Here is a 26,656-nt window from a genome sequence, read left to right as displayed (position 1 = left end):
GTTTCTGGAGGCAAGCGGTTCCATGGGTTAATTGCTCTAACAGTCAGGAATTTCCCCCTTAGTTCTAAGTTGCTTCTTTCCTTGTTTAGTTCCCACCCATTGCTTCTTGTTCTACCCTCAGGTGCTTAGGAAAATAGCCTGACTCCCTCTTCTTTGTGGCAGCTCCTGAGATATTGTAACACTGCTATCATGTCTCTCCTGGTCCTTCTTTTCATTAAACTAGACATACCCAGTTCTTGCGTTTCTAGTAGAAATAGGTAGAATCATAAATAAATGTAAAAATAAGAGTTGATTATACGTATTGTAAAATAACCTTAAAGGTTTTAATGTATGTATATATATTTTTTATGTTTGTTTTTGCATGTTTTTGTTTGTATTTCTTTTCTTACGTTTTTAAAGTTTATATACGAATAAAAATCATTTAAAAATAAAATAAAAAATGATTAGCCATTGGAGTTGAGCAAGTGGTTCCAATAAATGGTGCCTCTCTCGATTGGTGTTTTTTTTTTTAAATAAAAGAGGCAGAAGAAAATGTGATTTGTTTGGGAGCGACTTTTTTTGGGGGGGGGGGACAACATATGATCACTTTAGCCCTCAAATATTTTTTTTAGAGACCACAAAGGTTGGAAAGGAATCACCTTCAGTTCTTCCTGCAGGGTGGTAGACCTTCCCAAAGTCGCTGCCACCATCTCTGGGGTAACAGGGAAATTTGTCGGGATACTGGTGCATTTCTGGATTTTGATTGGGTTGATTCCGTTCAGAAACTGGTAGCCAAAGAAGGCATCGTCCTTCCAGTGCTGAAACACGAACTCTGCAGAAAGGTACAATGGAGGAGGTGAGCCCAGAATAATAATAATAATAATAATAATAATAATAATAATAATAATAATAATAATAATATAATATAATATAATATAATATAATATAATATAATATAATATAATATAATATAATATAATATAATATAATATAATTATAACCGCCCTGAGTCTATGGACAGTGGCGGCATACAAATCTAATTAATAATAATAATAATAATAATAATAATAATAATAATAATAATAATAATATCCAGCATAGTGATCTTGTTTGCTGTGTTATATTGTTGATATAACAACAACAACAGAGCTGGAAGGGACCTTGGAGGTCTTCTAGTCCAACCCCCTGCTTGGGTAGGAGACCCTACACTACTTCAGACAGTTGGTTATCCAACATCTTAAAAACTTCCAGTGTTGGATGGTGATGGAGAACGATGGAGGGTGTAGTACAAAATGGCTAGGAGAATGTGCAGGAGATTCCAGCCTGGTGTCTTCAGTGGAACTGTTTCCATAAAAACCATTAAAACGGTGTTTCTCAAACTTGGCTAAAGGGTGGACGTCAAGTCCCAGAATCCCCCAGCCAGCATGCTTTACGATGTGCAGACTTCACACCTCCTGCCAGAGGCAATCTATACACGGCTTGAGCAAAGATGTGTTACCTGTTTTGGGCGAATCCAGTTGTGGATCCCGTTGTGAGTGTATTGCTGTGAAATGAAGACCAGACCTTTGTCCATCATCACTGACCTGAGACAGGAGTGTGGTAGAACCAGAAGATCTTGCGAATGTCCTCCAGCTTCTCCCAGGAATAAGGCTTGTAGAGGAAGCCTTTCAGTTTGGCCTCAAATAGGCTGATGGAGGGAAGGAGGAGATGACATGACGTTGGAGTTGGGTTGGAAAGAGGATCCCCCAAAATGAATAGGTAGATTGATAGTTTGCATGGGCATGCACACACACACACACACACACACACACACACACAACGCACACACTTTCAGGGAGCATTTCGTTATTGCATATCTATCTATCATCATTCAATCCTATCCTATCCATCCATAAATCTCCATTTATTGACAGTGCTTCCTACCTACCTACCTACCTACCTATCTACCTACCTACCTATATACTGTATATTATATATATATATATATATTTCTCTCTCTCTCTCTCTCTCTCTCTCTCTATCTATCTATCTATCTATCTATCTATCTATCTATCTATCTTCTATCTCTGTCTGTCTGTCTATCTTCTATATATATCTATCTGTCTCTGTCTTTCCACCTTTCTCTATTTATCTATCTGTCTTTCTATCTGTCTTTCTATCTGTCATCTGTCTGTCTGTCTATCTATTTAATCTATCTATCCATATATCTTTCTATCTGGGTCTCTCTCTTTCTCTATATATTTCTTTATCTATATCTATCTGCTATCTCTACCTGTCTGTCTGTCTGTCTGTCTGTCTGTCTGTCTGTCTGTCTGTCATCCATCCATCTATCATCTGTCTATCTATCTAATTATCATCTGTCTATGTAACTATCATCTATCTATCTATCTATCTATCATTTATCTATCTATCTTCTACCTACCTACCTACCTATCTATCTATCAATCCCATATCTATCATCTATCTATCATCTATCTATCATCTATCTATTATCTACCTACCTACCTACCTACCTACCTACCTATCTATCTAATATCTATCTATCTAGTATCTATCTATCTATCTATCTATCTATCTATCTATCTATCTATCTATCTATCTAGTATCTATCTATCTATCTATCTATCATTTATCTATCTATCTTCTACCTACCTACCTACCTACCTACCTATCTATCTATCTATCTCATATCTATCATCTATCTATCATCTATCTATCATCTATCTATTATCTACCTACCTACCTACCTATCTATCTATCTAATATCTATCTATCTAGTATCTATCTATCTATCTATCTATCTATCTATCTATCTATCTAGTATCTATCTATCTATCTATCTATCTATCATTTATCTATCTATCTTCTACCTACCTACCTACCTACCTATCTATCTATCTATCTATCTATCTATCTATCTATCTCATATCTATCATCTATCTATCATCTATCTATCATCTATCTATTATCTACCTACCTACCTACCTACCTACCTATCTATCTATCTAATATCTATCTATCTAGTATCTATCTATCTATCTATCTATCTATCTATCTATCTATCTATCTATCTATCATTTATCTATCTATCTTTTACCTACCTACCTACCTACCTACCTACCTACCTACCTATCTATCTATCTATCTATCTATCTCATATCTATCATCTATCTATCATCTATCTATCATCTATCTATTATCTACCTACCTACCTACCTACCTATCTATCTATCTATCTATCTATCTAATATCTATCTATCTAGTATCTATCTATCTATCTATCTATCATTTATCTATCTATCTTCTACCTACCTACCTACCTATCTATCTATCTATCTCATATCTATCATCTATCTATCATCTATCTATCATCTATCTATTATCTACCTACCTACCTACCTACCTATCTATCTATCTATCTATCTAATATCTATCTATCTAGTATCTATCTATCTATCTATCATTTATCTATCTATCTTCTACCTACCTACCTACCTACCTATCTATCTATCTATCTATCTATCTATCTATCTCATATCTATCATCTATCTATCATCTATCTATCATCCATCTGTCTGACTGACTCTCTCTCTCTCTTTGTCTATGATCTATCTGTCACCTACTGTGTCTGTCTATCCTATTTATACATGGATATTTCTCCTTCCTTCTCTCTTTCTCTCTCAGCCCCCCCTTCCCAGGTGGGCTCAATTCTTAGGGGCTGCTGCATGGAGAGGGAAGTCTGATGTGCTGGGTTTTTGCCTTCAGTAGAAGGCTACCCCGCCCTCCTCTCTAACCACCCCCCTGGCATCTCTTAGTGGTCTTCCCTCCTTCTCTCCCCTCCCTAGTAAAAACCATATTCCTGACACTTACGCAGTTGACCCACGTCCGAAAAAGGCCGTTGACTTAGGGAAGGAGTATTTAATATTATACTCAATGGTGGCGGTGGTGTCAATGTCGGCGCACCAGGGTACCTTTGGCAGGTATTCCTTCCACCTGTGCAGAGAAATTTTATTTTTTGCATTGTATTTGTAAAACTCCCGAGAATCTAACGCAGTGCTTCCCAACCATGGCAACTTGAAGATGGACGGACTTCAAAAGCAACATGAGAAAATATTATTTGACTGAAAGAGTAGCAGATCCTTGGAACAAACTTCCAGCAGACGTGGTTGATAAATCCACAGTCACTGAATTTAAACATGCCTGGGATAAACATAGATCCATCCTAAGATAAAATACAGGAAATAGTATAAGAGCAGACTAGATGGACCATGAGGTCTTTTTCTGCTGTCAGTCTTCTATGTTTCTATGTTTCTATGTTTCTATGTTTCTATGTTTGTTTCTATGTTTCAATTCCCAGAATTCCCCAGCAAGCAAAGCTGGGAGTTGAAGTCCACAAGTCTTAAAATGTTTCCAAGGTAGGAGATCCCTGTTTTACAAAGGATGAATTTTAAATCCCACAATTCCCCAGCCAGCATGTTTTAAGATAGGTGGACTTCAACTCCCAGAATTCCCCGTCTTCATGTTTTCAGAAGTCTGAACTTCAACTCCCAGAATTCCCTAGTCAGCCTTCTCGGAGATGTATAGACCTCCATTATTTATTTATTTTATTTATTTATTTTGTCCAATACACAATACATATAGAATAGAATAGACATGTAGTAATATATATAAAGAAAATATATAAAAATAGAGGAGAAGATATATGAAAGGAAGAAAATATATATGATATATGAGATAAAGGAGAGACAATTGGACAGGGGACGAAAGGCAGGCTAGTGCACTTATGTGCGACCCTTACTGGCCTCTTAGGAACCTTGAGAGGTCAATCGTGGAGAGTCTAAGGGAGAAATGTTGGGGGTTAGGGGTTGACACTATTGAGTCCGGTAATGAGTTCCATGCTTTGCTTGTTCAGTTTATAAATCCTTCATTATTTACTTATCCAATATTTCCAATATGTTATTTGTAAGCTGAACAAGCAAATAATGGAAGATTTTAATGTAAATGTTCTTATTCTTATTAGAATTATTAATAGAATTATATAAGCTTGTTAAATGTAATAAAAGTGTTGGTTATGACCTATAAAATCCTTTATGACACTGGACCAGATTATCTCAGGGACCGCCTTCTGCCGCATGAATCCCAGCAACCAGTTAGGTCCCATAGAGTGGGCCTTCTCTGAGTCCTGTCAACTAAACAACATCGTTTGGTGGGACCCAGGGGAAGAGCCTTCTCGGTGGCAGCCCCGACCCTCTGGAACCAACTCCCCCCAGAGATTAGAATAGCCCCCAGTCCACCCTCCTTGCCTATCGTAAGCTACTTAAAACCCACCTCTGCCGTCAGGCATGGGGGAACTGAGATATTCTTTCCTCCTAGGCTTCTACAATTTATGCATGGTATGTTTGTATGTATGTTTGGTTTTATTATAAGGGTTTTTAGTTGTTTTAGTATTGGATTGTTACATGCTGTTTTTTATCACTGTTGTTAGCCGCCCCGAGTCCATGGAAAGGGGCGGCATACAAATCCAATAAATAAAAATAAATAAATTTTTAAAAAATATACGATTAATAATATTCTAGTATTTGTATTAAAACAGTGATGGTGAATTTTTTTTGGCTTGGGTGCCGAAAGGGTGCACGACATGCCTGCACTCATAACACAATGTTCTCTCCCTCCCGCGCATTATTATTATTATTATTATTATTATTATTATTATTATTATTATTATTATTATTATTATTACTATTATTATTATTATTATTTATTGGATTTGTATGCCGCCCCTCTCCACAGAATGCACACAAACCCACCGCCCTGCCCCCTCCGTCCATGCGCATAGGCCTCACTGAAGCCTCTGGACTTTTGGTAGGCTCGTTGGGCCGTTTTTCACCACCCCCAAGCTTCAGGAGGCTTTCCTAAACCCTGGGGCAGGGGTGGGAAGCAGGCAGGAAGGGGTGGAACGCAGTTCCACTGGCGGAAATGAAGCTGTGTGCCCAGCTCCAGCTGACTATCCCCCGCTCCCATCCTCCTTCTCAGGAAGCGGCAGGGAGACCAGCACCAGCAGGAGTTGCAGGGGGCCCATTTCCTCCCCCCTCTTTTCTCAACAGCTGATCGGCACCCGTTCGCCTAGCTACTCAGGCAGAGGCTGGGGGCGACCCAGGAAGGAGAGCGCAGGAAACGCAAAGTAAATTGTCACCCCAGAGGGCGACACTGGTGAGGTTGTAAGTCGAAGACTTAACAGTTCACTTGAACGATGATTGAAGGAAAAATTCATTGTGTACAAAATAATTTAAGTTTTCTTTTAAGAATATCAGTATTTGCTGTCTGTAGTTTCTGTCTTTAACAAAATTAGGATTTCCTGTTTTTCCTTATCTTGTGACTGTCATTTTGGGATCTGTTTTTAACAAGATAAATGTTTGCTGTTTACCCAATAAACCATATAAGGTGCTATTTATCTCCGGGAGAGGAAGGCAGGATGTGGACCATATTTGGGCAAGGAATTCTGTGTACCCCTATGATAAGTTGAGGAATTCTATGTACCTTTGTGATTTGTAAAAACTATATAACCTGCTCTTTAGCTTCTGTACAAGTGTCTCTTCCCTTATGAAAAATACCCGCTTTGCAAACTATTTTTGGTGTACCCAGAGAGAATAAACATTTCTGTTCTCTTTGTCCAAACGTCTTGTGTGAACTTTTTCATAAAATTTCAGCGCACAATGATGATTGTTCAAGCCACTCCCACCAGGGTCACATGGCCGGCAAGCCACTCCTACCCAGTCACATGAACATCAAGCCACACCCACAAGATAAGCCACACCCACAGTAAAACTGTTGGCTGCCCATTACTGCTCTGAGGAGAGTGTAAACAGCTGAAAAGAAGGCCAAAAATCAGTTGGTCAACATGTACTTGGGTGCTGGAGCCGACACAGGGCCACGCCTCGCGTTCCCTCAGATATGGCTCAGTGTGCCATCTGTGGCACATGAGCCATAGGTTCACCATAACTGTATTAAAAGCCATGACACTTGAGAACAGGGTGACTGGCATAAAAACAATACATTGAAATACTGAATAACTAAATAACGAAAGATAATTTAATAACAATATGTACGGGATTAATAGAAGTATATAGGTTGGCTAAATGAAACAAAAAAGATTATTGCTATTTTATTTTGTATTGAAATGTACGACACTTAGGTGCCACACTGTTCAGGCATCGATAGGTTTGTAAAAAACTTTTTTTTAAAAGTATTTTAAAAACATAGAAGATGGATGGACCTCAACTCCCAGAATTCCCCAATCTTCATATTTTAAGAAGTGTGGACCTTAACTCCCAGAATCCCCCAGCCAGCGTGATTTAAGCCGAATAGACTTCAACTCCCAGAATTCCCCAGCCAGCCTCCTTTATGATGCTCCCGTCTGCTTCTCGACTCACCCATATTTTCTGTGCCGCAGTTGCAGTTCCTCCTGACGATGCCTCCGTTGGAGACAGTGGGTGTCGTCTGAAGGGGTGTGAGCTGTAGGTGAAAAAGGAAGGGGGGGAAATCAGAAGAACCCGGTGATTGTCCTCCATTCCTTATCTCTATGGGCAAGAGCCAGGGGGAAAAGGGGGGGGGAGAAGAAGAAGAAAAAGAAGAAGGAGAAGAAGAAGGAGAAGAAGAAGGAGAAGAAGAAGAAGAAGAAGAAGAAGAAGAAGAAGAAGAAGAAGAAGAAGAAGAAGAAGAAGAAGAAGAAGAAGAAGAAGAAAGGAACAAGAAAGAGGTAAAGAGGAAGAGGAAGAAGAATAAGAAGTAGAAGAAGGAGAAGGAGAAGAAGGAGAAGAGAAGAACAAGAAAGAGGTGAAGAGGAAGAGGAAGAAGAAGAAGAAGAAGAAGAGAGGAACAAGAAAGAGGTGAAGAAGAAGAAGAAGAAGAAGAAAAAGAAGAAGTAGAAGTAGAAGAAGAAGTAGTAGAAGAAGAAGAAGAAGTAGAAGAAGAAGAAGAAGAAGAAGAAGAAGAAGAAGAAGAAGAAGAAGAGAGGAACAAGAAAGAGGTGAAGAAGAAGAAGAAGAAGAGGAGGAGGAGGAGGAGGAGGATTGTTGTGGGGGTGTTGGTGCTCTCTAAAGTTGGCGGTTTTCTTGCAGACGTTTCATGACCCAACTAGGTAATGTCATCAATGCTAGAAGGGAGGGGATTTGTGGGAAGGAGGAGAACTATGGAATGTTATCAATACCATTTGTATATAACCTAAATGGCTACCATTGTGGCTGTAAGTCCAGGATGATCAGTGTTTTGTCTCTGTATGTCTCTTTCTGTCTGTGTGTGTGTGTGTGTGTGTGTGTGTGTGTGTGTGTGTGTGTACGTGTGTATGTGAGAGAGAGAGAGAGCGGAAGAACCCTCCGAATTGTCCGGTAGGTCTAACTGAGGCCTCCAATCTCAACCTACTCTAGATCTACTCACCGGTTCCTTCTCTGAAGGAGACGATGCAGTAACCCTCAATCCACTTGTAACAGGGAAAACGGAAGGCCTCTCCTTGTGGACTAGTCACCTGGACAGTATTGCAGTACCAGCTGCTCTGCGGGAACCAGGAATAGGGTTCCTTCTGCAGGCGGATCAGCAGGATGGGTCCCAGGTCACAGTCGCAGGCAAGTTCCACCTCAGCCATCTGTGGGGAGAAGCAAATAGAGAGAGGCTCGTGAGCCAATGAAGAGGAGGAGGAGGAGGAAGGTGGGCCTCATGTTATGTGGGGTTGGTCTGTGGGGTTCTTGCGGGAGATTCAGTCAACCGAAAGCAACATGAGAAAATATTATTTTACTGAAAGAGTAGTAGATGCTTGGAACAAACTTCCAGCAGACGTGGTTGGTAAATCTAGAGGAACTGAATTTAAACATGCCTGGGATAAACATATATCCATTGTAAGATAAAATACAGGAAATAGTATAAGGGCAGATGGACCATGGGGTCTTTTTCTGCCATCAGTCTTCTATGTTTCTATGTTTCTAACACTCTAGGACAGTGGGGGGGGGGCACTCGAAGACTAGAAAAGGTGCAAAAAAGGGCAACAAGAATGATCAAGGAAATGGAGCCCCTCCCTTATGAAACCAGCTTGCAACGCCTTGGTCTCTTCAGCCTTGAAAGACGGCGTTGAAGGGGTGACTTGATCTGTGTATAAAATCATGCTTGGGATAGAAAAGGTGGATAGAGAAAATTATCTTCTCTATCACACAGTCCTAAGACGAGGGGGAATTCCCTAAAGCTCACAGGTGAGAAAGGGAGGACAAATAAAGGGAAATATTTCTTCACCCAGAGGGTCCTTGGTTGATGGAATTCCCTTCCAGAAGAGATTGTGACAGCTGTCAGCCTCGATAGCTTCAAGACAGGATTAGACAGATTCACGGAGGCCAAGTGTATCATAGATGGTTATTGAAACGGATTTATTTATTTATTTATTTATTCATTCATTCATTCATTCATTCATTCATTCATTTATTTATTGGATTTGTATGCCGCCCCTCTCCATAGACTTGGGGCGGCTAACAACCGTAATAAAAAACATCATGCAAATCCAATACTAAAAACAACTAAAATGCCCTTATTATAAAACTAAACATACATCCATACAAACAAACATACCATGCATAAATTATAAAGGCTTAGGGGGAAAGAATGTCTCAGTTCCCCCATGCCTGACGACAGAGGTGAGTTTTAAGCAGCTTACGAAAGGCGAGGAGGGTGGGGGCAATTCTAATCTCTGGGGGGAGTTGATTCCAGAGGGTCGGGGCTGCCACAGAGAAGGCTGTCCATGTGCCGCCTCTATGTTGGTTGAGGCAGGCAGGGTTCCCTTGAGTACCATTTGTTGGGGGTCAAGGGAAAGGGAGGGTCTTTCCCCATGGACAATTGGTGGGCCACTGTGGGACACAGAATGCTGGGCTCGATGGGCTTTGGCCTGATTCATCAGGGCTCTTCTTAGGTTCTTAGGTTCTTATAAGCCATTATCTCCAACTTCTGCACCGGCTTGACATTGGACTTCCTTGGAGGCTGCTGATGAGAAGGCTCTGCCTGTGCAAAGAGCAACCTGTTCTGTCTGTGTTTTGGTGGCCTTGCGCTTCTCAAATTGGGGCGAACTCCCACGCCGAAGGAGGCACGCTTCAACCTGTGGAAATCTTGGGGGATGAGTTAATTGATGCAAACTCCGCTTCGACTTTGAAGCTTCGGCTGCACCCAGGAGATCAATATCTCTGCCATGTTACCGTACAGGGCGGTCAGGTCCAGGGACTTGAAAGACACGGCCCAGGAGGACGACAGGCTGGTGCAAAGGAGAAGGCTCAGAAAAGGAAAAAGGAAAAGAGACACACAACTTGACCGAAGTGTATAAAATCATGCATGGGTTAGAAAAGGTGGATAGAGAAAAATTATTTTCTCTATCCCACAATACTAGGAAGAGGGGGCCCTCCCTAAAGCTCACAGGTAAGAAAGTGAGGACAAATAAAGGGAAATATTTCTTCACCCAGAGGGTCATTGGTTGATGGGATTCCCTTCCAGAAGAGGTCATGACAGCTGTCAGCCTGGAGAGCTTCAAGGCAGGATTAGACAGATTCATGGATGCCAAGTGTATCAGAGGTGGTGATTGAAACGGATGTCCATGTGCCGCCTCTATGTTGGTTGAGGCAGGCAGGGTTCCCTTGGGTCCCATTTGTTGGGGGTCAGGGGAAAGGGAGGGTCTTGCATTCTCTTTCTGCTCAAGATCCCCATGGACAATTGGGGGGCCACTGTGGGACACAGAATGCTGGACTCGGTGGGCTTTGGCCTGATTCAGCAGAGCTCTTCTTAGGTTCTTAGGTTCTTACATTATTGTAGAGTCTTTGGTGCTCTCTGACCTTGGTTATTTTCTTTCACGCGTTTCGTGGCCAAACTATGTAATGTCATCAGTGCTAGAAGGAAGGGAGATGATGAGGAGGACAACGAGGAAGAAGAGGAAGGGGAAGAGGAGGGGGAGAAATAAGAGGAAGAGGAAGAACACAAAGAAGATGAAGAGGAAAAGGAGGAGGGGAGGGGGAAGAGGAGAGGAAGACAAAGAAGAAGAAAAGGAAGAGGGAGAAGATGAGGAGGAAGAAGAAGAAGAAGAAGAAGAAGAAGAAGAAGAAGAAGAAGAAGTAGAAGAAGAAGAGGAAGAGCAAGACCAAGAGCAAGAGGAAGAGGAAGAAGAGGAAGAGGAAGAAAAGGAAGAGGAAGAGGAAGAGGAAGAAGGAGGAGGAGGAGGAGGAGGAGGAGGAGAAGAAGAAGAAGAAGAAGAGGAAAAAGAAGAGGAAGAAGAAGATGAAGGAGAAGAACTGCTGAGGGGTCTTTCATGCTAGTGACCTTGGTTGTTTCCTTGCAGATGTTTCATGACCCGACTAGGTAACAACATCAGTGCTAGACAGGAATGGGTTTTGCTCTCTGTTTATAAACTAATGGCTTACCCATGTCACCATTAGAGGGAGTGTTCTTTTGTGGTTCCTTCATTAGACTTTGGTTGATTGTTTGATTGTTTGGTAGTTCCTGCTTCCTTAATTGGGATATTATTTGCTTCTTGTTGGTCTAGTCAGTGTTAATCTGGTGTTAATCTCAGCTCATCTGGGTTTCGACGGCTGGCAAGGAGGGGTTTGTATTATTATTATTTTTTTAAATTTCCTTTTTGGCTTTTGGAGTCTCCCTTTTCAATGGTGTGTAGACGTTGTTTATTTCTCTGTGCCAGTTGGCGACTGGTTTGTTTCGAGGCCAAGCTTCCAGGAATTGTCTAGCTTTTGGGAACTTGGTTTAGGCTAGTCTCACTGTCTCCCAGTAAACCATCATTGTCTTCTACCATCCCTTAGTAAACAGGAGCCTGATCAGGGAACTACCAAGGAATAAATAACATTCCCACCTATGCTGACAGGGGGAAACCATATGCATATAAACAAAGAGCAAAACCCATTCCCTTCTAACACCAGTGATGTTCCCTAGTTGGGTCATGGAATGTCTATAGGAAAAGAACTAAGCTCAGAGAGACACTACAGACTATATAGTCCTCCTCCTCCTCTTCCTTTTCATAAACCACACTCATTTCTAGTACAGTACTGATGATGCTCCCTAGTTGGGTCATGAAACATCTGAAGTAGATGTTATAGTATAGTAGCATATTAAGAAATTTTAAGGATAAGGTTTTTTGTTTTATTAATTTATTTTAATTATTTTAATTATATTGTTAAAATGGAAAGACAGAAGTAGATGTTAAATTACAGTAGTATATTACTCCAATTATTTTAATTACAACGTTAAAATGGAAATAGCGAAGTAGATGTGATATTATAGTAGTATATTATGAGTTATTTTTCTGTATTGATCTAAATCACAATTAGTCTTTTTTTCTGTATTAATAAGACTTCTATGTTAGTGGAGCAATGGTAGTTACTTTACATGTTAAATGTTGTTTGTCTTGTTTGTCATAAAGAAAAATTAATTAAAAAAATATTCAAAATAATAATAATAACAACAATAATAATAATAATGGATCATCAACATCGCAATCCCAGGAGATAGCAGAATTGAGGAGAAGCAGCTAGAGAAATTAGTGAAATACGAAGATCTAAAAATCGAGCTGCAAAGACTCTGGCATAAGCCAGTGAAAGTGGTCCCAGTGGTCCTTGGCATGCTGGGCGCAGGGTCAAAGGATCTCAGCGGACATTTGAAAACCATCGGAATTGACAAAATCTCCATCTGTCAATTGCAATAGGCCACTTTACTGGGATCGGCAAACATAATTTGCCGCTACATCACGCAGTCCTAGGTGCGTGGGAAGCGCCCGACTGGTGATGAAATACGAAATCCAGCATAGTGATCTCGTTTGCTGTGTTGCACTGACATAATAATAATAATAGTAATAATAATAATAATAATAATAATAATAATAATAATAATAATAATAATAATCTTCTTCTCCTTCTCCTTCTCCTTCTTCCACTCCCTCATAGGCACTGATTATATCCCCTAGCTGGATCATGAAACATCTGCAAGAAAGCCACCCAAGCTGAGAGACCGCCACGGACCCCACAGTTCAACCCCGAGCTACAAATATTCTCTTCTACCAACACAGTTGTCGTGTTGTGTGAAACCTATAGGAAGGCCACAGTGAAGATAGTTCCAACAATTATTGCCTAGGTCAGGGGTAGGCAAAGTTGGCCCTCCTGTGACATGTGGACTTCAACTGGGGCTACCTTTGAAAAGTGTTCAGAAACTTCAGATCATGCAGAATGCAGCTGTGAGAGCAATCATGGGCTTTCCTAAATATGCCCATGTTACACCAACACTCCGAAGTCTGCATTGGTTGCCGATCAGTTTTCGGTCGCAATTCAAAGTGTTGGTTATGACCTATAAAGCCCTTCATGGCATTGGACCAGATTATCTCCGGGACCGCCTTCTGCTGCATGAATCCCAGCGACCAGTTAGGTCCCACAGAGTTAGCCTTCTCCGGGTCCCGTCAACTAAATAATGTCATCTGACGGGACACAGGGGAAGAGCCTTCTCTGTGGCGGCCCTGACCCTCTGGAACCAGCTCCCCCCAGAGATCAGAATTGCCCCCACCCTCCTCACCTTTCGTAAGCTCCTTAAAACCCACCTCTATCGTCAGGCATGGAGGAATTGAGATATTCCTTCCCCCTAGGCCTTTACAATTTATGCATGGTATGTTTGTTTGCATGTATGTATGTTTGGTTTTACAATAAGGGTTTTAAGTTATTTTAAGTATTAGATTTGTTATATGTTGTTTTATTATTGTTGTTAGCTGCCCCGAGTCTACAGAGAGGGGCGTCATACAAATCTAATAGATAGATAGATAGATAGATAGATAGATAGATAGATAGATAGATAGATAGGTAGGTAGGTAGGTAGGTAGGTAGGTAGGTAGGTAGGTAGATAGATAGATAGATAGATAGATAGATAGATAGATAGATAGATAGATAGATAGATAGATACAACTGATAGATAGATAGATAGATAGATAGATAGATAGATAGATAGATAGATAGATAGATAGATAGATAGATAGATAGATAGATAGATAGATAGATACAACTGATTGATAGATAGATAGATAGATAGATAGATAGATAGATAGATAGATAGATAGATAAATAAATACTCCCAGAATTCCCCAGCTAGTATGAGTGGCTCAGGAATTCTGGGAGGTCCACAAGTCACAGGAGAGCCAATTTTGCCTACCCTTGGCCCAGGTGGTGGGTCACAAAGACCAGAAATAATGGAGATAGCTATCAGCTACTTGTTAGTCCTTAAAAAAAAATTCAATATCCCGAGTTACAAAACCTCAGCAACTTGTGGTTTTGGAAATCTCTGGAATTTTTCAAGAAGGTGTTGGGCTGCCACCTCCGGCATAGTTTGGAAATTGCGTTTAAATCTTGTGGCTCCTTCTGAGCTGACATTCTAGGACGGTGACTTATTTTCCAGGAATACTTGGCTTTCTGGCCTGTTCCCAGGCTCTGCTCCAACATCTCTAGAGGGAGGGAAGCCAAGCCAAGCCGTTCTCTCTGTCCTCGGTTCTCCCATCCAGGTGTTCTTAGGTATTTCCTCTGCCTTCCTCTGGACTCCTTTCAGGTCGATTCACATCAAAGGAAGCCCTGGAGAACAAAGACCTTCCTGGTGACAGCTCAACTGAATTCCACCTCCTACTGACATTTGTGACCCAAGAGGGACCTTGATGTGCTTCCCCAAGCTAGCCGAGAGGAGATCACATTGCGATGGCTATCCTTAACAGGTGGACCGCCCTCAAACTACCAGAGATCCCATCCCCTACTAGCATGGCAGAAAGAATCCAAGCATCAAATACAAACTAGATAAACAAGACCTTACAGACAACACTCACACCGTAAAAGACCTTGAAATACTCCTGTTGGATGACCAAAGTGTCAAAGCCCACTGCAACAACATCACCAAAAAGGCTTCAAGAGTTGTTAACCTAATCCTCCGTAGCTTCTTCACCAGAAATCTCACACTAGTAACCAGAGCATACAAAACTTTTACCAGACCAATCCTTGAATACAGCTCATCTGGCTGGAACGAACACTGCATTTCAGATATTAATAATAATAATAATAATAATAATAATAATAATAATAATAATTTATTAGATTTGTATGCCGCCCCTCTCCGAAGACTCGGGCGGCTCACAACAACGATAAAAACAATATTATAATGGCACAAATCTAATATTAAAAAACTAAAAACCCTATCATAATTAAAAACCAGACAACACATACATACCAAACATAAATTACAATAAGCCTGGGGGAAAGGTGTCTCAAATCCCCCATGCCTGGCGGTATAGGTGGAACTTGAGTAGTTTACAGAAGACAAGGAGGGTGGGAGCAGTTCTAATCTCCGGGGGGAGTTGATTCCAGAGGGCTGGGGCCACCACAGAGAAGGCTCTTCCCCTGGGGCCTGCCAGACGACATTGTTTAGTCGACGGGACCCGGAGAAGGCCAACTCTGTGGGACCTTATCGGCCGCTGGGATTCATGCGTCCAGAGATACTTTACTAGAAGAGCCCTCCACTCCTCCATTCGCAACACAATACCCTACGCAACCAGACATGAAATCCTAGGCTTAGAAAGCTTAGAACTATGTCACCGTAAACACGACCTAAGCATAGCCCATGAAATCATCTGCTGCAATGTCCTTCCTGTTATTGACTACTTCAGCTTCAACCACAACAATGCCTGAGCACATAACAGTTAGTAAACCGCTCCAAACTCGACTGTAGAAAATAGGACTTCGGCAACCGAGTAGTTAATGCCTGGAACACACTACTGGACTCTAGTATCATCACCTAACCTCCAAAACTTTACCCTTAGACTACTCACTGTTGATCTCATCAAATTCTTAAGAGGTCAGTAAGGGGCGTGTATAAGTGCACCAGCGTGCCTTCCGTCCCCTGTCCTAATGTTTCTCTCTTACTAGTATCATGTATATAAACATTGTTATATCTTTGTATACTACCAATAGGTATTTGACAATAATAAATAAATATAAAAATAAGATCAAACTGATCTCTGAATAAAATACCCAGATCACCCTCAAACTACTGGAGCTCAAACTCTTGAAAGTTGTACTAACGCGATGCCCAGATCACCAGATCTCAGAAGGTTCTCCAAGACAAGTGAGTCCCCAGTCGACGTCTGGTGGATCCATTGCAGGAGAAACCTGAGGATGAGAGCTAGGGATCCAAAATCTGATTTGCCTTCAACTGGAAATCACCGTCAAGTCATAAGCTGGGACACACACAGTGTTTATTCTGTCTTATTGATTGATGGATGGATTTGGCTGTCACAAGCTTCTGGCTGTGGGTGGTTCAGAAGGCAAAGCAGAAAACAAGGATGATTACTATCCCATAACAATTAGGCTGAGCTCCTTAAGCCTATAATCCAATTTAAGCAATATACAGTAATACCCCGGTTATTGCGTCCCCAACCATTGCGAACAGGGTAATTTGCGATTTTTCAACCCGGAAGTCAAAACACCATCTGCGCATGCGTGCCCTTTTTTCTATGGGCACGCATGCGTAGATGGCGCCCGGCAGATCAGCTGCTGGGCGGCTTCCCTGGGTCTTCCCCCTCTTGCTGGCGGGAGGGCGAGCAGCGGGCATCAGCAAGGAGTTTCCCCACCACCCATGCAAACTCCTCGCTGCCGCACGCCCTTCGCCCGCCCACACCGTTCATTCTCGCCGCTTTGGAGCTGAGTCCTGAAGCGAATTCGCTTCAGGACTCAGCTCCAAAGCGGCGAGAGCGAGCGCCAGCGAACGGCTTGTCCGCCGCCTGCCTGCCCGCTAGCGAGGAGCCGAAGATTGGGGGCGGCGCGGCTGTTTTAAAACGTCGCCACCGGCATGGGGGGCTTGCCAGCACCCCCCGGACCCCCAACCCGGGTTTGGGGGGCTGCTAGGAAGCCCCCCATGCCGGCGGCGACGTTTTAAAACAGCCGTGCCGCCCCCAATCTTCGGCTCCTCGCTAGCGCTGCGGAAGTAAAAACACCATCTGCACATGCGCAGATGGTGTTTTTACTTCCGCAGCGCTACATCGCGAAAACCCGCTCGTTGCGGGGGGTCCTGGAACGGAACCCTCGCAACGAGCGGGGGATCACTGTAATCCAATTTAACCAGTCAATGACTACTTCAGCTTCAACCGCAACAATACAAGAGCACGCAACAGATTCAAACTTAATACAAACCGCTCCAAACTTGACTGTAAAAAAATATGATTTCAACAATCGAGTTATCGAAGCGTGGAACTCATTACCGGACTCAATTGTGTCAACCCCTAACCCCCAACATTTCTCCCTTAGACTCTCCACGATTGACCTCTCCAGATTCCTAAGAGGCCAGTAAGGGGTGTACATAAGTGCACTGGTGTGCCTTTCGTCCCCTGTCCAATTGTCTTCCTTTCTTTCACCTATCTTATATATTCTCTTCCTTTCATATATCCTCTCCTCTAAGTTCACTTTTACCCTTATATATATTACCACATGTCTATTTTCTTCCTATGTATTTGTGTATTGGACAAATGAATAAATAAAATAAATAAATAAATATAAGAATGACAAATACTACTCACATCATGAAATCTCCAGAACCATAAAGCTTACAAAATTGAAACTTGGGATGTTCCTCTTGGCTTTTAAGTGCTCGCTAAGAAAATATCAGATCACTAGTATATTTTTTTATACAGTATTATATTAATTTACACGCTCTGGTGTTAGATGTTCTACTCCCCCTCCCCACCTGAAAAGAACCTGGTCCAACTGCCAGTTGTCTTATATTAACAAGCTCTGAAGCTACCCCTTCACTAAACCAGGCATGGTTGTGGCCAGCATGTCACTCATCCAGCCTGCAGGCTGGGAGTTTAGACATTCTACTCCCCCTTCCCGCCTGAAAAGAACTTGATTCCAACTGCCAGTTGTCTTATATTAAAATGCCCTGATGCTAAGGAGTTGCACATTCACAAGTCGAACACTTCCCAGGTGTCTAGGACTGTGTGATGTATTGTGCGTGTAGATCCAAGTATGGTGGCCTTTTGCAAGTGACAGATCATGATTTCGATTTGTAGTTCGATTTGAAGATCCTGATATCGGCTAAGTGTTTCTTGTTGTTTTTCATCAATTTGACTGTCGCGTGGTATGGCAACATCAATGATCCACACTTTTTTCTTTTCCACAATTGTGAAGTCCAATGTATTGTGTTCTTTGTTATTGTTGTTGCTGCTGCTGTTGTTATTAGTCACGGTTCACGAACGCCAGTTACATCTTCTGCCTCCTCAAGGGATCTTTGAGGATGTAGGCCTTCTAGTTTCTCCATAAACTTACCCAAAGATTAGACTGGAAAGAAAGTCTGATAGAAGCAAAAATGGAGTCTTGAGGGAAGGGTGGACAGCCACTTCTTTCCAAAAAAAGAAAAAAGAAATGTGTTGCTCCCTTCAAGGAGCTTTCACCACCATGTGGACCCAACCCATATTATCTCTCAAGACACGTGAGGCCCTGGCCAACCAGGCGGAACATGGACCTGTAACGCAGGAGTCAAAAAAAATCCCAGCCTTGAGCACAGGCCAACTCCCACAAGACCACAAGAGGATGAAATCTCTGAGACGAAATCACACCTCGGTCACGTCCACACAACCTCTACAGTCTCTTTATGATCTGAGCTATGGTATCTGAGGGGAACACCAACCCCACAGCAACGCCCAGATCCTACCCAAAATTGACTTGAGTTGGTCACACAGACGTGGTTATGAGACGGTTGCTCGACAAATGGATCTGTTCCGTGGACAGAGTCTCGTGTTCTCCTGTCGATCACTTGACCAAAAACTCCATCCGGAATGAATTTTTTGGTAGGCTTGTGAGTCAACTATTTACCACACACAGAGAGAGAGACACTCCCATTTTATCAGAGTTTAATATCAATTGACATAATGTTACTCGGGGCGTTTCCAATTTTTAGATATTGATCTGACATCCTTGTGAACATTGGGCCCTATCTAATAAAAGGAAATTTAACGCTGAGAAAAGCAAAGTCCTACACTTAGGTAAGAAAAATAAAAAATATACACATATAAACTGGTCGAAACCACACTCAATAGCATTTTTGGCCTCCGGAGGGCCTCCAAGTGGGGTAGGGAAGGCCATTGTTGACCTCCCCAGGCTTCAAGAAGGCCTCTTGTGCCTAGAGAGGGTGAAAAACAGGCCTACTGGGCCCACTGAAAACTGGGAAATGGGCTGTTTCTGGCCTCCAGAGGGCCTCCAGGGAGGCAGGGGAAGCTGTTTTTGCCATCCCCAGGCTCCAATAAAGCCGATGGTGCCTGGGGAAGGCTTACTGGGTTCATCGGAAGTTGGGAAATAGGCTGTTTCTGGCCCCCAGAGGGCCTCCAGAGGGCTTCTTTCACCCTTCCCATGCTCCAGGATACCCTCTGGTGCCTGAGGAGGGCAAAAAACAGGCCTACCAGGCCCACTGGAAGATGGGGGAGGGGGTTGCTCGCTCACTCGCTTTCAGCACCTGAGGGGAATAAAAAGATCCACCATCCCTAGTGTAGGGTTTTCAGCCTCAGTGGTCCTCCAAGGTCCCTTTGAAGTCTGTGATTCTGTTAATCCATTCATGGTGAATGACTAATGACAACAACCCCCAGTTCCAGGTCTGCATCATCACTATCCCAAGATATAAACCACATCAAGTGCAGACCCTGCCCCCTAGGGAGACCCCACCCTTCCCACCCCTTCATAACTACATCAAGTCTGTGGTTGCCACCTTGGCCTTTGAAGTCTACGCCGAACTCAGGTAGAGCCATGTAAACTTCTGCTTTAAGAAGGGATCAACTCTTTGTCCTGTCCAGTCATTGGAAAGCCTGCATCGTCCTAAGATGGACTACACTTTCTTTCTTTTATTTCTTCACCCAGAGGGTTGTTGGTTTATGGAATTCCCTTCCAGAAGAGGTCGTGACAGCTGTCAGCCTGGGGAGCTTCAAGGCAGGTTTAGACAGATTCATAGATTCCAAGAGTATCGGTGGTTATTGAAATGGATGTCCAAGTGCCGCTTCTATGTTGGTTGAGGCAGGCGGGAGTTCCTTGAATACCATTTGTTGGGGGTCAGGGGAAAGAGAGGTTTTGCCTTCTCTTTCTGCTCAACATCCCCATGGACAATTGGTGGGCCACCGTGTGACGCAGAATGCTGGACTCTATGGGCTTTGGCCTGATTCAGCAGGGCTCTTCTTAGGTTCTTATGAGAAGAAGAGGTATGAATGGAGGAAGAGGAGAAGGGGTGGAGGAGAAAAGGAGAGGAGAAGGGGTGAAGGAGAAGAGATGGAGGAAGAAGAGAAAAGGAGGTACGGATGGAGGAAAAGGAGAAGAGATGGAGGAGGAAGAGGAGAAGGAGAGGAAGGATGGAGGAGGAGGAGAGGAGGAGGAAAAAGAAAAGGGAGAAGAAGGGATGGAGGAGAAGGAGAAGGGATGGAGGAGAAGGAGAAGAGATGGGGAGAAGGAGACGGGAAACAGGAGAGAGGAAAGGAAGGGAAGGCGCTGGCTGAGGAATTCTGGGAGTTACGGTCCACAAGTCTTAGAACCACCAGCCCTGTTCTAAATCATTTAAGACCCTTCAAATTCAGGATGAAGCCATGAAGCTTAACCAGAAGCCCTTCAATGAACTACAGTACTTTGCTGAGTGGATTCCAAGACCAGATTATATGAGTTAAGCTATACACACACACACACACACACACACACACTCACACACACACACACCATCAATCCAACTAAGCGTCCCACCTCACTTTTCCCGAAGAGTAGAATAATTAGAGTAGAATTAAAGAAAGAGGGCAGGTAAGCCAGCCTCTCCTGGCCAACTATTCTTTGGACCAACAATGAAAACCCCATCCGGAGTTAGTTATTTTGGGTGGGTTTGTGAGTCAACAATTTACCATACACACACACACACACACACACACCTCCCTCTTATCAGAGTTTAGTATCAATTTACACAACGTCATTCGAGGTGTTTCCAATTTCTAGGTATTGATTCGACATCCACTCATGTCATCCCGATGGAAGGCAGATCAGCTGTCCATCACTTACTAGTGATAACTCTATTATTGCAACCGACGAGGTTGTTTGGGCAACTGAAGGGCAGAGAATTCTATTCTATTCTATTCTAACATTTCGTGCACGCGCACACTCGCACTACATTTGTGTGTCCCCTTACACAATTTCGCTTCCATGCATGCTCAGAGGGACAATTTTACTTAAACACAGGCTCAGAGAGTTGAATAATCACCAAAAATTACAATCCATCCATACATACATACATACATACATACATACATACATACATACATACATACATACATACATATAATAGAATTCTTTATTGGCCAAGTGTGATAGGACACACCGGAAATTTGTCTTTGGTGCCTATGCTCTCAGTGTACATAAAAGAAAAGATACATTTGTCAAGAATAGAATAGAATAGAACAGAACAGAACAGAATAGAATAGAATTCTTTATTGGCCAAGTGTGATTGGACACACCGGGAATTTGTCTTGGTGCAGATGCTCTCAGTGTACATAAAAGAAAAAGATGCATTTGTCACAAATCATGAGGCACAACACTAAATGATTGTCATAGGGGTCAAATAAGCAATCAGGAAACAATCAATATCAACAGAAATCTTAAGGATACAAGCAACAGGTTGCAGTTAAAGATACAATCAACAAATTAACAGCAGGCATGGGCTGACACAAACAGCACTAGAGCTGTCATGCCAAAAATTGCAATATTGGTGAGCCACTATCGCAGTGCCCACACCCTCCCATGCTTACAACAACAACAACAAAAATAATAATAATAATAATAATAATAATAATAATAATAATAATAATTTATTAGATTTGTATGCCGCCCCTTTCCGAAGACTCCTCTCAAGAGGCACCAAAAGTACACAGAACATTCAATACCATCATACCAGATATTCTTTTAACTAAGCTAAAACAGCTAGCAATACCTGAACACACTTGTAAGTGGATCACAAGCTTCCTTCCTTCTAGGAAGCAGCAGGTGAAGCTACGAAGAATCACATCAGATACGTGTACAATTAGCACAGGGGCCCCCCAAAGCTGTGTACTCTCACCACTTCTCTCTATAAACCAATGACTGCATCTCAAACGATCCATCTGTTAAACTACTGAAGTTTGCAGACGATACAACAGTGATCTTACTCATTGAAGACAACGATGAATGCACACACAAATGGGAGGCTGAACAACTAGGCTCGTGGTGCGACCAGAACAATCTAGAACTGAACACACTCAAAACCGTAGAAATGTCATCCCCAAACCCCCAACACTTTACCCTTAGATTATCCACGGTTGACCTATCCAGATTTCTAAGAGGTCAGTAAGGGGCGAGTACAAGTGCACTAGAGTGCCTTCCGTCCCCTGTCCTATTGCTCTCCTATATCTCCTCTACCTTTCTTCTATTCCTATATCTCTTCTTCTATTCTTTCATTGATATATTCTATTACTATATCTTCTTTTCTATTCTTTCTTAGATATATTTTACTATGAGTATCTCCTCTATAACCTTCATCATGTAATTTACTATGTGCATATAGATATATACCCACTAAAACCCTCATTGTGTATTGGATAAAATAAATAAATAAAATAAATAAATAAATAAATAAATGGTGGTAGTCTTTAGGGGAAACCCTCCCATCCTTCCACCTCTTACAATACTAGACAATCCAAAATCAACAGTAGAGACCTTCCAATTTCTAGGTTCTGTCGGAGTTCAAGACCTAAAATGGTCACCTAACATCAAAAACCTCATCAAAAAAGCACAACAAAGAATGTTCTTTCTTCTCCAACATAGGAAGCTCAAACTGCCCAAAGAGCTGCTGATCCAGTTCTACAGAGGAATCGTTGAGTCTGTCATCTGCACCTCTATAACTGTCTGGTTTGGTGCTGCAACCCAACAGGACCGACACAGACTTCAGAGGAGAATCAGAACTGCAGAAAAAACAATGGCTGCCAACCTGCCTTCCACTGAGGACCTGTATTCTTCCATTGAGGACCTGTATCCTATATTTTATATATATTTTCTCCCATCCATATATCCTTCCTCTACTCTTCATTGATGTATTCTATTCTTATATCTCTTCTTCTATCCATTCCCTGATATTTACTACTACACGTTTTAATTCTCTTTAACTTTCAATTTGTATTGGACAAAATAAATAAATAAATAAAATACTATACGAGTCAAAAAGAGGGACGTCAAAATATTGACTGACCCCTCGCATCCTGGACACAAACTGTTTCAACTCCCATCCTCAAAATGATGCTATGGAATACTGCACACCAAGACAACTAGACACAAGAACAGATTGCCTCCAGAAGTTGTGAATGCTCCAACACTGGAAGTTTTTAAGAAGAGATTGGATAACCCTCCATCTGAAAGTAGTGTAGGGTTTCCTGCCCAAGCAGGGGGTTGGACTAGAAGACCTCTAAGGTCCCTTCCAATTCTGTCTTTCTGCTATCCTGTCTCTCTGGATCCAAATGATCCAATGTCGTGCCATCAAGATTTATGTACCATAAATGGCATATATGGTGTGTTGGGGTTTTTTTACTGCGGGATTTAAATTCTTTTTAAATTGTTTTCTTGAGGTTTTAGTGCTTTCTATATGTTTGAGTTTTGTTGTGAGCCACTTAGAGTCCTAGCAGCATACTTACTTACTTACTTACTTACTTACTTACTTACTTACTTACTTACTTACTTACTTACTTACTTACTTATTTATTGGATTTGTATGCCGCCCCTCTCAGTAGACTCGGGGCGGCTAACAGCAGTAATAAAAACAGCATAAACAATCCAATATTAAAACTATTAAAAACCCTTATTATAAAACCAAACATACATACAGACATACCATGCATAAAATTGTGAAGGCCTAGGGGGAAAGAGTATCTCAGTTCCCCCTTGCCTGGCGGCAGAGGTGGGTTTTAAGAAGCTTACGGAAGGCAAGGAGGGTGAGGGCTATTCTAATCTCTGGGGGCAGTTGGTTCCAAAGGGCCGGGGCCGCCACAGAGAAGGCTCTCCCCCTGGGTCCTGCCACGCGACATTGTTTAGTTGATGGAACCCGGAGAAGACCCACTCTGTGGGACCTAACTGGTCGCTGGGATTCGTGCAGCAGAAGGCGGCATACAAATCAAATCAAATCAATCAATCAATCAAATCTATTCCAAGAGCTAAGGTACCATTTGCCAACCTATTTTTTCCCTCTTGGGACTTGAGCCCAAATCTTACCGATCCCTGGCAGCAGGTCATCCCAAACTGGTTCAGATACTGCTTGGGGCTTTCTCCATTGGTGCCCACCAAGACGATGGAGATCAAATCAAAAGTCCCCGTTAAAAGGCCTTGCCCCGTAGTCACTTGGACCTTGTAGATCACTGGTTCCACGGTCCGGTTCTGAGAAGATTCGCTTTGGTCCATCCTGATGACGGGATCAAGAAGGAGAAGAAGGAGGAGAATGTGCCTGCGAAGGGTGAGGATGGATCAAGAAGAAACGAATTGCTTCTGAACCGGCTCTTCTCCACTTGTGAGTTACACCCACATGCCTCCAAGCCAACTCAGGATGGGCTGTCCTGCCTCCTCCTCCTCCTCCTCTCCAGTTCCTCCTCCTTCTCTTCTTTTTTTATTTTTTTATTTTTATTTATTCATTTGTCCAATACACAAATACATAGGAAGAAAAATAGACATGTAGTAATACAGTATATATAAGGGTAAAGTGAACTTAGAGGAGAGAATATATGATAGAAAGAAAATATATATGGTAAGTGAGAGAAAGGAAAGACAATTGGACAGGGGACGAAAGGCACACCAGTGCACTTATGTACGCCCCAGACAACCAATCAATCATTGCTTTAACTTCTCGCTTGAAAGGCCTCGTGCTTAGCCAATCAGACTTCAGCATCAGCCTTCTTGGCTAGTGGTAAGCCGAGGACTCTGAGTTTCTGGTATGGTTGTATGTTGAGGATTTAACAGATTAAGTTACCTGTTTGGGAGACATTTGCAAGAAAACCACCAATTCCAGAGAACATGAAAGACCCCACAGTTTTTGCTGGTTGTTGTTGTTGTTGTTGTTGTTCTTCTTCTTCTTCTTCTTCTTCATCTTTCCTTCTTCTTCTTTTCCTCCTCCTCCTTCACTACCACCACCACCTCTTCCTCTTCCTCCTCCCCCTCCTCTTTGGGTCGTTGGGTCATGAAACATCTGTAAAAAAACCAGGTCAGAAGCATCAAATACCCCTTAGTACTTCTTCTTGTTGTTCTTCTTTTTCTTGTTCTTCTTGTTCTTGTTCTTCTCCTTCTTCTTCATCTTCCTCCCCCCTTCTTCTCCTCCTCCTCCTCCCATAAACCTTGACCCATTAGCATAACTCACATTCTTCCTCCCCTCACTGGAGGAAAACCTTGCAACTCAACGCTTCCACTAGAGGAAAACTAGATTGGCCAACCCTTGTCTCCATGGTGGAATCATCAAGAGTCATCAACGTCTGAGTAAGGGGATGTTGATGAGCAGAGATCCATCTAAGACAGCAGAGATCCATCTACAGAGTTGAAGAAAAATAAAGAGATGTATAGGTGAGGAATACTAGATGTAACCCTCAACTTACAACTGATCACCATCACTCTGCTAAACAAACAATTCACTAAACACTGTCAAACTATTTTCTAAGTTTGCACTACTATTAATCTTCTCATAGTTCCCATCATCATCTCCTCCCACTTATGACTGTATGACTATAGCTTGTTGCTTGCATCCTTAAGATTTTTTAAAATATTGATTGTTTCCTTATTGCTTATTTGACCCCTACGACAATCATTAAGTGTTGTACCACATGATTCTTGACAAATGTCTCTTTTTCTTTTATGTACGCTGAGAGCATCTGCACCAAAGACAAATTCCTTGTGGGTCCAATCACCCTTGGCCAATAAAGAATTCTATTCTATTCTATTCTATTCCATTGTATCCTATTCTATTCTATTCTATTATTATATTATATGCTACTATATATTATATGCTATGCTATGCTGTTCTTGACAAATGTATCTTTTCTTTTATGTACACTGAGAGCATCTGCACCAAAGACAAATCCCTTGTGTGTCCAATCACCCTTGGCCAATAAAGAATTCTATTCTATTCCATTGTATTCCATTCTATTCCATTCCATTCCATTCTATTCTATTCTATTCCATTCTATTCCATTCTATTCTATTCTATTATTATATTATATGCTATTATATTATATTATATGCTATGCAGTTCTTGACAAATGTATCTTTTCTTTTATGTACACTGAGAGCATCTGCACCAAAGACAAATCCCTTGTGTGTCCAATCACACTTGTCCAATAAAGAATCCTATTCTATTCTTAGTGACTCTTCAACATGACTTGCAGCCATTTTTCAGACTTACAACCATTGCAAGAACATACGACTTGGTTAATGTGATCCATATGCAGACTCTTGGCAACCAATTCACCTTCACACTCTTGTAAGAGAGACTAATGAAACTGAATTGCGACAACTGATGGGGCGATGGGACAAGGTGACACAATATATGGCGAGTAGGATCCAAGACCAAGCTATAAGAA

General features: G+C 42.0%; 1 protein-coding gene across 1 annotated transcript in view; it reads right to left on the bottom strand.

The window, feature by feature from the left end:
- Positions 1-24,497, bottom strand: part of LOC139154692 (polyunsaturated fatty acid lipoxygenase ALOX15B-like) — a 42,907-nt gene extending 18,410 nt beyond the window's left edge. The window contains exons 1-6 of the mRNA XM_070729578.1: positions 24,312-24,497; positions 8,413-8,617; positions 7,410-7,491; positions 3,850-3,972; positions 1,563-1,666; positions 639-811 (exon numbers count right to left, since the gene is read on the bottom strand). Coding sequence (XP_070585679.1) covers positions 639-811; positions 1,563-1,666; positions 3,850-3,972; positions 7,410-7,491; positions 8,413-8,617; positions 24,312-24,497 — 873 coding nt within the window. The remainder of the gene's footprint in view (positions 1-638; positions 812-1,562; positions 1,667-3,849; positions 3,973-7,409; positions 7,492-8,412; positions 8,618-24,311) is intronic.
- Positions 24,498-26,656: the final 2,159 nt, after the last annotated feature.

This window comes from Erythrolamprus reginae, chromosome Z (assembly GCF_031021105.1).
Source record: "Erythrolamprus reginae isolate rEryReg1 chromosome Z, rEryReg1.hap1, whole genome shotgun sequence".
In the NCBI taxonomy this organism is placed as follows: Eukaryota; Metazoa; Chordata; class Lepidosauria; order Squamata; family Dipsadidae; genus Erythrolamprus; species Erythrolamprus reginae.
The sequence above is the reverse complement of the archived record's forward strand: the minus strand, read 5'-3'. Positions and strand labels throughout refer to the sequence as shown.